This window comes from Belonocnema kinseyi, chromosome 6, assembly GCF_010883055.1.
Source record: "Belonocnema kinseyi isolate 2016_QV_RU_SX_M_011 chromosome 6, B_treatae_v1, whole genome shotgun sequence".
In the NCBI taxonomy this organism is placed as follows: Eukaryota; Metazoa; Arthropoda; class Insecta; order Hymenoptera; family Cynipidae; genus Belonocnema; species Belonocnema kinseyi.
Genome location: NC_046662.1, coordinates 99,380,048 through 99,394,045, shown reverse-complemented (window position 1 = coordinate 99,394,045; position 13,998 = coordinate 99,380,048). Strand labels below are relative to the sequence as shown.

Sequence of the window (13,998 nt, the reverse complement as noted above, 5' to 3'; positions counted from 1 at the left end):
GTTAAAAATAAGTTAGCGGTTAGACAATTAAATTAAAAATTGAAAAAGGATATGGGAGACAAATGCAGAGAGTTACTTATCTGATTTTAAATTACAAATCGTTTTATTACTATACTAAAAATGAACAAAATGTTATTCATCTAGTTCTGTACTGCAACACTTCAATTACCCTAATAACTAGATAAACACAGAAAAATACTTGAAATATCAGGCTAAATATTATCCACATCGGCTATTTTTTCTTTCAGGTAATGTATACGCCGAAATCTGGGTTAAGATTACACTAAGTTTTTTTTCTGTAAGTAGCTAAAACTCTTAACGCTAAGAAGAAGTCCCTTTTTTATATTCAGGAAAAATAATGCTCTGCTGAAAACTGGTGACTTCAGTATAAAACATCAACCACCTATGACTCTCTCGGCCTCAGTCTTGTCCCCAAACTCCTCCTTCATTAACCGAAGTTTTGGGGGGACTGTCTTTATAACTAGACTCTCCATGCTGCGAAGACTAACTACTTAATTTGGATATGTCTTCAGCTCGCAAGAGAAATTTCTCACATAAAGGTGGTAGGTAGTTAGGCGTACAGTTTAAACAAAGAATTATATAAACAATACAATAGCCTTGGAATGGACTGAAACTTTGATTGAAAAAAAAGGCATGCACCCGGTAAAGGTAAAGGTCAAGTTGCATGCGATAAATGGAGACTGGATATATGTGATAGGGTTCCAAGAAATGTAAAGGACACCTTCTGCGATGCCTTATATCAAGGCTGCCCAGATAGGGAAAGTTTCGTTGAAATTGTTCATTTACCAGATGGGATTTTGAAATCACCACCGGCTTCTACACGTTCAACTTCACAAAAGCGACTACCGCCAAGCCTTTGGACCTAAGAAGAGGAACTTGCTGTGAAACTCGAATATGTGGCAATTGAGTAAATTTTCCTTATCTGGACAAGCCTGCTTACAAGATACCATAAGGGCTTGCAATCATGGTGGAAGGATCATTCTACTAGAAGATATGAATCGAGAGGTTGGCGTCAAACGACGAGGTAAACGTAGGGTGCTAAGTAATTTTTGGGATCCATAAACAAATGATAATAGAAAGAGATTCGTTAGCTTATGCTTTAAAAAAGGCTTATTCATTAAAAATACTCGGTTTAGGCATAAAATGATCCACATGTACACATGCGGGTGTAAAGGAGATAGCCACAGTATAATTGAATTCGTTATTGCAGATGAAAGACTAAAAGAGGTAGTAAAAGATACGAGGGTCAGAGATGAAGGAAAAAGAGAAGCAAAAAAACAAAAGAAACGCAAATCAAGATTTAGAATTTACAGAAACCGGAAGTGTGTATAGATTTTCAGGCGCTAAAAATATAGAGGGGGCATCAGCTATGGTCGACGATGTCATTGTTAGGAGTGCGACTGAAGTGTATGGTACTGCGGTTGTAGGAGGAATGTCTGGTGATGTATGGGTGAATGATGAAATTCAGGCAGCCGTCAAAGAAAAGAAAAAAGCACATGAATAAAAGTTGAACATTACAGGAATTAGCGATTAGGAGGGAAATAGACTTGAAAATGATTACAGACACTAAAAGAGAGTAGTTGAACTACTAGTCAAGAATATTTATGACAGAATTAGAAAAGAAGAACAAGAGTAAATGCAAAACGACATCGAAGGAAGCAAGAAACTGTTTTACAAATTGACAATGGTCTATATGAAGGGAAGTAAAAGTACAGAGTTTGTCAACATGATAAATTGTAAGCGTAAAATGGTATATGATACAGATTGGATACTAGATATTTTGAAAGACTCTTTTAGGGAATTATTGAAAGATGAAGCTAGAGGGCACCATAACGTCGAACTTAAGAACTGGTACGGCTGCTGGTGTGGAAAGTATTAACGCTGAAATGCCTAAATACGGTGGCGAGTTACAGGGCCGGTTTTAAGGACTTAGACGCAACATATTTTTAATTAATTTTGAATAACAATTATTATGAATCATTTTTTTATAAATATATCAAATAAATGCACTTTTGTGATGAGTTTCCAAAATACAGGTTTCCATTTTTTAATATACATATTTACAGAATATATACATGTTAGAGATACGCAATTTAATGTCATCATTTATTATGACGATTTTAGTCTTCGCACATTCAGCATTAAGAAAAAAGTACTTATCAAGCCTTAATTATTACAAAACCTTCAATACGATCAGAAAAATCTAATCATTCTAACAGACTGTTTTCAATGGACAAGATCGCGAGAGAGCTCAGCCTGTCATCTAGCATAGTGATCTTAACAAAAATTTGGAATATTTTTTGGTAATTCGCGTTTTTGATTCCTAAAACTCAAATCCTTATAAAATTGCAAAACTATTTTTTCGGGAAATCAATATGATACTTGTCTTATTTCCTTTGATAAATAATATGTAACATATAACTTTGATGAATAAAATTAATATTAAAATACATTTTTTAATTCCAGTGCGAATATTTTGTGTATAAGTTGGGATATTAAAGAACAGATGCTTAACAAGCCTTAAAAAGTCCTCCCTATATTTTCATGAACTTAAACAACGATACGTAGTTTTAAAATTGTTATGAGATGGGAAACTGGGTAAGGACATTTTTCTGGTTCATTCTGCAAAATTTAATTTTTGATCCTTACCTAGTTTTCATTGTCATGTATTCAATTAAATTTCTGTCAATCTGATTGATGGAAAACCTACTTGAAATATTTTACACATATTTCCATAAAATTAGTCACTTCAAAAAGATCTACAATTATAAAGTTAGCATTATTAGAAGGGGTATTTTTTTAATTCGTCAAAAAGTGTACACTGGCTAAAGGTGATATCCAAAGAATTTGAAAAATCACAGGTGATCCTGAGAAGAGAACACAACTTTTCCAAACTTCCGAAAGACAGATTTCAAAGGAAACATGTAATTTTCATTACTATAAAGTATATAAAATGTTAATAATAGTACAAAATAATAATAATTACTTACCGGATCGTAACAAGAATCTTTTGAACGCATTTGCACTTTTTTCTGTTTCTTTATCAGCCAGAAGTTTTTCTTCGATATTGTGCACGGGATAGTTTTTTCGATTTTTGCGACATTTTATCTCGTTCGCAAATATTTTTTATCTACATAACTTATTTAACATTCGGTTGAAGTGTTGTAGGCAAAATATTATAAACAACTGATTATTTTGGAGGTGCGAAAGTGATGAGCAAAGGACATATTTTCTCAAAGGTGCATAATGTTTAAGACAAATTTGAGTTTTTGTGTTATTTGGCCAAAAGTACGTAATATTTTAAATAATCTGCTTAAGTTAAATTATAGTTGAAGTGAACATAGAATAAAGATTCAGACTAGTTGGCTTTGGACTCAATAGAATTAGATTTCTCGAGACAATATGCAATCCTAAATGAGTCCCTTGGCGCACCGAAAAAACGGAAATGCTACGCGTACCCTCATAGTATCCACATAACATCCCTTCTGTATCATGCAACAAAAACTTACAAAAGACAGTAAGACGAGCCTTTACTTTATGAAATTCGGATTTTACGTTAAATACAATACTTGCCATTGACATAGGGTGAACGCGACTTCAAGTGCATCTTCTTTCTGTAGTAACATACTACTAAAACGACTGTAGATGGACTTTAAGTCGCCTTCAGCAGAAGTTATGACTTTTAAAAAAATTTTACGCTGGAAAGAAAAAACTATTGAAATGACTCCGTGATATTCTAATGGCCAATTCAACGTTGAATCCGAATTGAAACAAGTTAAATGTTGCTAGTGTTTTTTTATTTTATTTTTTTTTGCATGATACAGAAGGGATACTATGTGGATACTATAATGGTACCATGTAGCGTATCCTTTCCGTTTATTCGGTTCGCCAGGGTCTTGCCCTTATAGATATTATTTATTATGCCATTCAACTTTGGCTAGGGCGTCAAAATATGTCAATCTAAATAACCCTGGCGGACCGAAGGAACCGAATGGAGCCTCTACAAAGTACCCATAAAGACCCCATTTGATCCCCATTCGGTTCCTTTTTAAAAAACTCGAAAGAACAGAAAAATCAACTTTTGAATTGTTGAAATTCGGATTCTACGTTAAAATTTCCTATAGAAGGTCACGGAATAATTGCAATAGTTTTTTCTCAAACGGTAAAAAGTTTTAAAAAAGAAAGACGTATAACGCCTGTTGACTGCTACTTACAGGCGATGCATTTGAAGTGTAGCAGTCAACGAGCGTTATACGTCTTATATTTTTTTAACTTTTTATTGTTGCAAAAAAACTATTGCGATTATTCCGTGACCTTATATAGGGAATTTTCAGGTAGAATCCGAATTTCAACATTTTAAAAGTTAATTTGTTCTGTTTTTTATTTAGTATTTTAACAAGGAACCGAATGGGGTCTTTACGGGTACTTTGTAGAGGCTCCATTCGGTTCCTTCGGTCCGCCAGGAAACGGGTTAGGGATTAGAGTTAGAGGAGGAGCACAGATCTTGGAACCGTTTAGAGAAGAATCTTTTGACTATCATGGGACGTAGAATCGGAAAAACAGGTACAAAGTTGTCACCGTTTCAGGCACATGAAAAGGCAGGCCGAGCAAGATCCCAAGCCCCCCCCCCCCCCCCCCCCCCCCCCCCAAAGTGACGGCACTCTATGCAACCGCGCAGCTCGCACACCCCTAAAACCGGCCCTAGACAAGTACATACCTCACAGGTTTTTTGAATTGATAAATTTTTGTGTCGAGATGGAAAAGTTATGGATAAATGGAAAAAAGCGATTATCGGGAAAATGTAAAAAGGGAAGGGAGATATAAGCAACTGCAATCATTATAAAGGTATCAGCTTATAAAGTACCGTTAGTAAATTATATTCAAAAATACTTATTCGTAGGGTGATGAAAATAACGGAAGAATATATGTGGAAGTTCAAAGGTTATTTATGGAAGATCATATACGGATCAAATATTTAGCTAAGACAGATCACAGAAAAAAGTTTGAAAGTAGGAAAAAAGTTTTCTGTGCATTTTTTGATCTAGAAAAGCAGTGCAGGAAAAGCAGGTGCTGGAAAAGGATCCGATAAGTCGTAATGGTTATTTATTATTCTCGTGGACAAGTGTCTCGTGGCCTGAGTCGACGAAGAAGGTAATAATCTCGAAACAGTGAGAGTACGTGGATCAACTTTCGCAGGTGATAAATTTGTTGTGGCAGAATCAATTGAGGACTTAAAAAGAATGTTTAACAAACTAGATATAAGCATAAAAATATGAGCCTCAAAATTAACCTATATAAAACAAAAATAATGGTGTTTGCGGGAATAGGTGAAAAAAACAATATGCAAAAATGTCCTAAATAACGAAAGAATAGAACAAGTTGATATGTACATATAGCTTAGTAAACTATTCATCAGTTAAAGAAAGATATATGGAGAGTTAGATAGGCATATAAACGAGGGTAATCATAAAATTACTGCGCATGATATACGGTAAAACGTGCATGAACGTGACAGAAGTTGAAGAGGCATGTCTGGACAGAAAAATCTCGCGACAAGTATTTTATAAAAAGAGTGTCAGTACAGTGAATGATCCCTGAAATAAAAGACCTTGGATACTAATGGGCCCGATTGGAGAGCTTCACATGATGACTTTGTAAGTCTCTTCACTTAGGGTGATCGCTGGAGAAATTGATCAGCCATGACTTTGACGGCTATGTTAGCGGTAGCACTGCTACTGACAGGATTTCCCATGCCAGATAGGTTGATAACGAAGAGGAGAGAGACCAAGAAGAACAACAAAACCCAAATAATAATAAAGATTATATAAGAAATATTGAAACGCTTTTCGCTTTCCGATAATCGTCGGTGCGACCTTAGAGTAAAACCTGGGGGCCACAGAATGCGGGACGGTGGCGATAGTGAGCTGCGAGATGGTCAGACAAATCTCACTAATCAAACAGCTAGCCAGCAAGAACATCTGCGCCAAACAGTAAGCAGTGAAACATCATCTGTGCCTGCTGAGGATGCTTTGGCTAGCGTTAGCTATTTGCAGCCAACCACCTCGACAGAAATACGGTGGGAGAGCATCAAGTGGGATACCACAATGAGAGAGGAATTAGTGCGTCTCTATTACGAAAGTGCGAAGTCTGAAATGAAAATGGAAAAAGGATACAATTCAAGAACGAAATTTGCTAAAAATTATCCTAATATACAGAAAGTCGCATTAGAGATCTTATCGCTAAGGTGAAACACATCAGGACTAATCTACACATCACAGAAGATCGAGTAATGGAGATTAAACAACAGGTTGATTTGGTGTGGAAAATGGAGGGAAATGAACATCCGTGAGATGAAGCTGCGTGATACAGTCAAGCAGGGGAAACTGACGTTCTTCCTCAACCTGTTGATAATCCAACACCACTACGTCCTCCAGAGGTGGATGGCCTTATACAACCAGAGGCAGAAGCAGAGGTTCAGCAACCAAAAAAGCGACAAAAATGAAAGTACCATATGAACAGAGATGTGATGCGCCTTTATTTTTTGGCAGAAAAATGTGGGTAAAGTGTCAGGCGAGAACATCATAGACTCTTCTTACTTAAATACCCAGAGATAGCAACCAAAATAAACGAGCAGAATCTGGCATATCAAAAACGCTCAATATATTTAAACAGATGGCTTTCGGCTGTTGAAATGGCTGCTATCAAAATGGAAGTGGAACGGCAGTTTCCTATTGATAAATACCCCTTGGAAGATATGGACAACAAAGACTTGATTGAAGCCGACAGCATAGGACACTGCGACGTTAAAACTGGGGGAAGCAAGCGCAAAAAATAGCCCCTAAATATAGCTGAAAAAGATCACAGCTCTAGATGTTTCAACAGTCTTGAAAAGGGCATGTAACTGAAAAGCTCCAGGTCTGGACATGTGGCAACATTTCTGGTACAAGTACCTGACACGTGTGCATCATGCATTGGCAACGTGTTTTCAGAAGAGCATCGAACAAACATATCTGATGCCAGGCTTTATGCTTTAGGGTGCATGTACAGTGATGCGCAAAAGTTTTGGGCCAAACACATTTTTGACTATATCTGGTGAATAAAAGCAGTTGAGAAAAATTGAATATATACAAAATTTCAGTATTTTATTGAACTGCGAAACTACAAAATTTACGTATTTTTAATGAAGTTTGTTGAAAATTCCATTCACATTGTTTATAACGACAGTGTTCAAAAATATTGGACTACACTTATCCCGTAGGTTCATAAAATAGTTAACGTTCATAAAATCAACAAGAAAGCTATTATTCCATTGCTTATTGACTGATACCTTATAGCCATACCTTTAGCAGTAATTACAGCAGCACATCGTCGAGGCATTGAATCAACTAAGCGTTTAATGTAGTCTTTCGGTATTTTTTCCCATTCTTCCTGAAGAGTTCGCCATAAGTCATCCTTGTTCGAATGTTTCTTCGTTCCAACATGTCTTCCGAGTGTGTCCCACAAATTATCAATCGGATTTAGGTCTGAAGATTGAGCTGAATGATCCAGAAGCTTCACTTTTCGCCCCTTCAAAAATTCCTGAACCAGCTTCGACTTATGTTTCGGATCGTTATTTTGCTGGAAAATCCAATTTTCGCGCATTTTTCTTCTAGAATATGGTAACCTTTTTTTCCATAATATCTCGATACATAACTTTGTTCATGATGCCTTCAATCTTGTGCAGTGGACCTACTTCTTGCGAAGACATAGCGTCCCAAACCATGACTGGTCCACCTCCGTGTTTGACTGTTGGGATTTGATACCGAGAATTGTATCTGGTATTTTTCGGACGTCGAACATACCTCTTACCATCATTTCCGAATAGATTGAACTTCGATTCTTCAGAAAAAAGTACTTTAGCCCACTGCTCCGGAGTCCAGTGTTGGTATTTCTTCGCAAAATCCAATCGGGCCTTCTGATTCTTCTTGCTGATCAAGGGTTTCTTAACAGCAACGCGTCCGAACAGTCCCATATCGTTCAAACGACGAGCCACAGTGCTCCTACTCACGTTGGCAAGGTTTTCATCGCGGAGTTCATTGACAATTTCAGATGATGTCTTCTTGACATCAATTGTTGATTTGCATTTGATAATCTTGTCAACACGAATTGTCGTTTTCCGTGGTCTACCAGATCGTGGGAGGTCCAGTAGACTCTGGGTAGTACTGAATTTCTCAATTAATCTATTTACAATACTCTTACCAATTTTCAATCAGGCAGCAATTTCACGAGAAGTCTTCCCTTGTTCAGAAAGATTTAACACAGCTTCCCGAATCTCATGGGTCGTATGTCTCGGCATTTTGACTTCAGAATGACTTGATCTGATAGGTTAAACAATTGACAAACGCGAGGAATCGAAGCTGTTACCATAGCATCGCTTCTAGAGATATCTGAACATAGTGATCAATACTTTTGCACACGTCAATATGGAATATAATCGAAAAAAAACAATGGAATTTTTTTTCAAAACTTGTTACCTACCTTAATGTTTGGTACAAATAGTATACATAATTCCCGCATGAATGGATATTTACTCGAGTTCGCCTTTGAAGGAATAGATCAGAAAAACAATGTGGCCCAAAACTTTTGCGCACCACTGTATATGTTACCCAAGAAACCAGAAGCTCAAAATCCATATGAATGTCGCCTTATGGCCTGTCTTCCAACAATTTATGAATGTCTTACAGCTATCATTGCAGATAAGGTATATTCTTATTGCGACGAGAATGACATCCTTACCGAAGAACAAAAAGGATGTTGTAGAAACTTGCGAGACTGTAAATATCTAGTCACTATAGACGCTGTTGCCATGACTCAAACTCGCAAGCATGAAAGGAACTTACATACGGCATACTTTGATTACAAACAAGCGTTTCCTTCCGTGCCGCATGACTATTTGCTTGAAGGATTAAAACTTTACAAAATCTGCCCACGCATTATTTACTTTCTAAGTCATGCTATTAGGCTCCGGGCTACAAAAATCGAGCATTTTGATCATGGACAAACGAGGATAACTAGATCAATACGTTTTACGACAGGTATATTTCAAGGAGACTCCTTCAGTGCAGTATGGTTCTGTTTAGCGCTGAACCCATTGAGAAAAACATTAATCAGCATATATCATTGGTTCAGAATTCATGAGAATGAGGATTGTCATCTAGTGGCCCATTTTCTTTACATGGATGACTTAAAGCTGTACGCTAGTTCAGCCCGGAAACTGCTCCAGGTGATCGATGTCGCAAAGCAGTTTTTCAATGATAGCTACATGGAATTCGGACTAGAAAAATGCAAAACAGTGCAATTACTCACGTACTCCTTCAGGCTCATTAAATGGTCTAACACCGACCTTGAAAAGTTAAACAGAATCGTCCGCATAGAAATGACAAAGAAACGAATGCATTACCAAAATTCAGCGTTTGAAAGGGTAGATTTACCACGATATATAGGGGGCAGGGGCATTGCAGATATCAAAAAACTGTGTGAGTCACAAGTTATATAGTTGCGAGACTATTTTTACAGCAAACGAAATGTTGAGCTTTACAGAAACATTTGTAAAGCGGATCTTCACTACGCGCCCTTAAATTTGTCCTCACATGGAGACTTGAATATCAGGGTAGTAACCATAGAGATATTAGAAATACAATGGCGGCAGAAAGCTATCCACGGCGAGCACCCAATACGTTAGATCAACATGAAGTGGATAGTGAGGCATCCAATATTTGTGTAAGAAAGGGTGTTATGTATCCAGAAACGGAAGGATTCGTCATTGCGATACAGGAAACGGTTGTCAGCACCAGGAATTATTGCAAACAGGTGTTACATCAAAAGGTATCTGACAGGTGCTGATTATGTGGACATACCAACAAATCCATGGTGCACATTATTGATAGCTGTCGCGTGATGGCTCAAAGAGAATATACGCACAGACATAATGATGTAGCGGGCATTATACATCAACAACTTGCCCTAAACCTAGGGCTCTTAAAAGAATGGATGCCTTTCTAGAAATACATTTCAATGCCCGTTTTAGAAAGCGAAGATTACATCTAATATTGGGATGTTACTATGCAAATGGATTATTACATACGGACCAATCGACCTGGCATCGTGATGCGAGAAAAAAAAGATGAGAGAGTCTACATAATCGACATTTTCTGTCCACTTAACCGAAATTTGCAGTCAACCTATACAATCAAGATCCACAGGTAGAGCGAGTTAAAGGATGAAGTAAAGTAAAATATAAACCAATTAAAATATAATGCAGAGGTGACTGTTGTCAACTCCAACGCTCACGGCCACTCGTAATTATATACCTACAACATCAGCGCAGGAGGTTTGAAGCATTGTATTGGATTGACTTATAACATCCTAATCTCATCAGTCACTTGACATAGTCCATGGCAATGATGTATAACCGGATTCTCCCGAGTAAAAGTCTACAAATAAAAAGAGAATCCAAGCATTTCAATATTCAAACAATTTAAAAAATCTTATTTTAGGGCTGGGACTTAGGGATTGCAGGGTCCTTAGTTCGAGAACTGACGAAATATTTTTATTCAATTGTAAGGTTATTGATCAATTTTACAAAATCTATCTGATAGGAGAAAAGGAATATCAGTATATTACACCATTGATTATTCAATTGATGTACTAGTTTAAACTTGAAACAACAAATTGTGTTATGTTAAGTATCTGATTGTTTTTGCGACTTGTTTGGGTTATCAAAATGCTGGTTAGACATATTTATTCATAATTATTATAGATAATTGTAGTTATTTATTAATCTTCGTGGAAGTTTGTAATTTTCTGTCAGAAAAGTCATGAAAAACTAAGAAAAACTGAACTTGCATTTAACGGTTATAAATTTTCTGACTTTTTCATAGAAAACTATAATTTAGCGGTTGAATTCAATAACAGCGTATTAACGCTTTTAGAAATCACTTAATTTTCATTTTTCGTTTGAAGAAGACATAAAGACACTTTTTCTTTATGGAGACTTAATGAAAATTAAACTTTCGTTATGAAACTTGCGGAACTTATTACTTGTTATTTGCAAATAAAATTTGCAGTATTATAGCCCTAAAGCTCTAATAGAATTTTTATCTTCACGGCAGTAAATTTTAAAGTATAATTAAACAATTTTGTGATATAGAAATTTCATTACCCAGAATATCTGAGACAAAAAGGGTATTAAAAAGGCGTGCAAAATATTTGCACCAAGTGTGCATCTCACACGACAGTTGTTCACGTTTGATTCCCTGTGTATGATTTCACGTGCAATAATGCATGTGTGAGTATGTGACACAGATCCTGATCCATAAAGTACGTCCATGCAACGATGCAATATCGTAGGTAAAGGCTTCGCCGGTATTAAAGGGGGTGTATCTACTACTTTCTGCATCAGTTCTCCTGCAGCTACATGTTCATCACTACTGTCACCATGCAGAGTATTGTGAGTACTAAAAAAATTAGTCCCATAAGAAGGCGTCAAGCGTCCTCAAGGCAGGGTTCGGTAGGCCGTGGAAGTACACTGGTTTTCCTACTTAGCATCACTGATAATAGAACAACAATTCCGTAAAATATACTTTTTATTTTTATCGCTATTCCGCATAAACACAGCTTTGAATTTGGGCATTTTTAAAGAAAATACAACTCATAGAAAAGCTTGCAGTTTTTTATTGATTTTATACTAAAGAATATATGAAACTAATAAAAATTATATACAATCTATTTCACTGAGTTTAAATTTTTTGGCTGTTTAACCACTGCACCAAAAAAAGATGAGGTTATTTTAAGTCAGTTTTTTAAACAAAATTAAATCGCTAGAATTTTTTAGCCAAGAAGGGCCTAAAAATCCCCATTCTGGTGCACCCATGAGCCTCGCACAAAATCGAAATCCAAATGCACACTTTCAAAAACATGGTGGTAGTGCAAACATAAATGAGCTAGACACGTTTCCTCATCCACTGCTTTTAACGTAGTCTAATTATTTTAGTAATAAGGTCCCTTTCACAGAATCGAAGTTACAGAACCTCGAAGAAAATCATTTGTAAATATCTTCAAATTCTATAAACCACAAACTAGACCATACTGAATATTAATTTACAAAACAATACACCAGACGTCTATTTTGCTTTAAATGCTATAATTAAAAGAAGATAAAAGAAGTAAAAGTCAAACATATATAGAGGGTACCACATTAGAACCCACCTTCCCCAGCGTGTCCCACCTGTCCCCATAATGAACTTAAACTCCATAAAAGATACTCAAAATTATTCATATGAACAAAAAACCAGAACCTGTTCAGGATTCACGTTAAACAATTTGAAAATCTGTTTCACTGTGATTAAAAGAAAAATTTCAAGTAATATAAAAAAATCGAATGATATATTTCAGTTGCTTCTTACCATTCTTGCCTTGGCAGCATCGCCGATTTACGCTGAAGACGAAGACTTGTCAGAAAAGAAAGTTGAGAAGAGAGGAGTTTTGGGATTAGGATACGGAGGCTACGGTGGTTACCATAGACTGAATGGTTATGGAGGTACTTTATTTTACAGTTGATTTTTTTTTTATTTCATGAACCTGTTTCTAAAATTAAAGATTTTACATGTTCAGGTATTTGTTTTATCTTATTTAATCTTTTGTTTATTTTTGCTGGCAATAGCTTTATAATATTAAAATTATAATTTTGTTCTGCAGGTTACGGACAACATGGATACTTAAATGCCCCCGCGTACCCAGCACTATGTAAATAGCTGGTGAATTTGTTAGTCGTCAAAGATTCTTGAAACTGCTTTTGTGTGCTACGTATGATGTTAAATAATTAAAAATTCATTCTTTTTATTTCTGGTTTACAAGCGTTTGCGTCAATTTTCCACGCTGTTTTGTATTTTGAAAAATTGTGAATAAATCATTTTTCTTGGAAACATTTTATATACAAAAAATTGTTCCTTTGCCAGGTCCTTATATTTAAGTATACCATGGTCCAAGTCATTTTTTTAATAGTATGGATTTTAATTCGGAACTTTTCAACCTTCTTGCCTTTAAAGATTTGAATAATAATTTAAACCGACACACAATCTTCCTTGATTAATTTCTTAAGTTAATGATTATATCAAATACTTGTCATCAAAAGTTGTAAATACAGAAAGGCATTCACTTCTAAACAGGGTTGGAAAAGAAAAAATGCAACCTAAGCGATAATATCACTTACGTAGAATTTTCCGTAGTAGTATATGAAATTGGCTTTTGTATTTCAATTTGACAATCAAATCGAAATATAGAATGGTCGATGCTTTGAATCGCGAAGTAGAATGGATATGTTGACAGAATGTGTAGAATCATTGAAAAGGGGGTTGAAAAAATCGTTTCCTTGAAAACTGAAACGTTTTTTAAGATTTTAGTCGATGATCAGTTTCTACAAACCAAATTATCAACATGGTTTGAAAAATTAAATTTCCGTTGAAGGGCTGTAAATTGTAAGCAGTAAGCTGCGAGATTTCAATGATACTGCAAAGAGTATTTTCTTTAAAAAATTTCTAGCGTGTAAAAAATGGGCTATTTCTTTGTATTAGGAGTTGTAGCTACTTTTATTGAATGATTTTTCCGCACTTTGAATGGATGACTTTGCGGACATGGATGAGCTGTGCTGCAGGGGATTAGTGAAAATTCACTCAGGCGTGATAAAACAGAGAGAGAAACAGGAGAGAGACAAAACAGTTTCAACTCCCTGAACTATATTTCACTTTCAGTCCCAAAACTGCATACAATAAGCTTCCAATGTAGATGATAAAGCGAAGAATGGTCGAACAGAACTATTTTATAGATAGGAACGGGACAATGGTTATATCTCCTCTTTGGTGTGGCGCGATCTACTTGAAATTGTAGGAACTTCGTTTTGAATCGTTCTCAATATTTCACATGAGAATTTTTTTTAATGTT

General features: G+C 35.9%; 1 protein-coding gene across 1 annotated transcript in view; it reads left to right on the top strand.

Moving 5' to 3' along the window:
• Positions 1 to 12,853, top strand: part of LOC117174887 (cuticle protein 64-like) — a 22,060-nt gene extending 9,207 nt beyond the window's left edge. The window contains exons 4-5 of the mRNA XM_033364305.1: positions 12,454 to 12,598; positions 12,757 to 12,853. Coding sequence (XP_033220196.1) covers positions 12,454 to 12,598; positions 12,757 to 12,812 — 201 coding nt within the window. The 3' untranslated portion in view covers positions 12,813 to 12,853. The remainder of the gene's footprint in view (positions 1 to 12,453; positions 12,599 to 12,756) is intronic.
• The last annotated feature ends 1,145 nt before the right edge of the window (positions 12,854 to 13,998 follow it).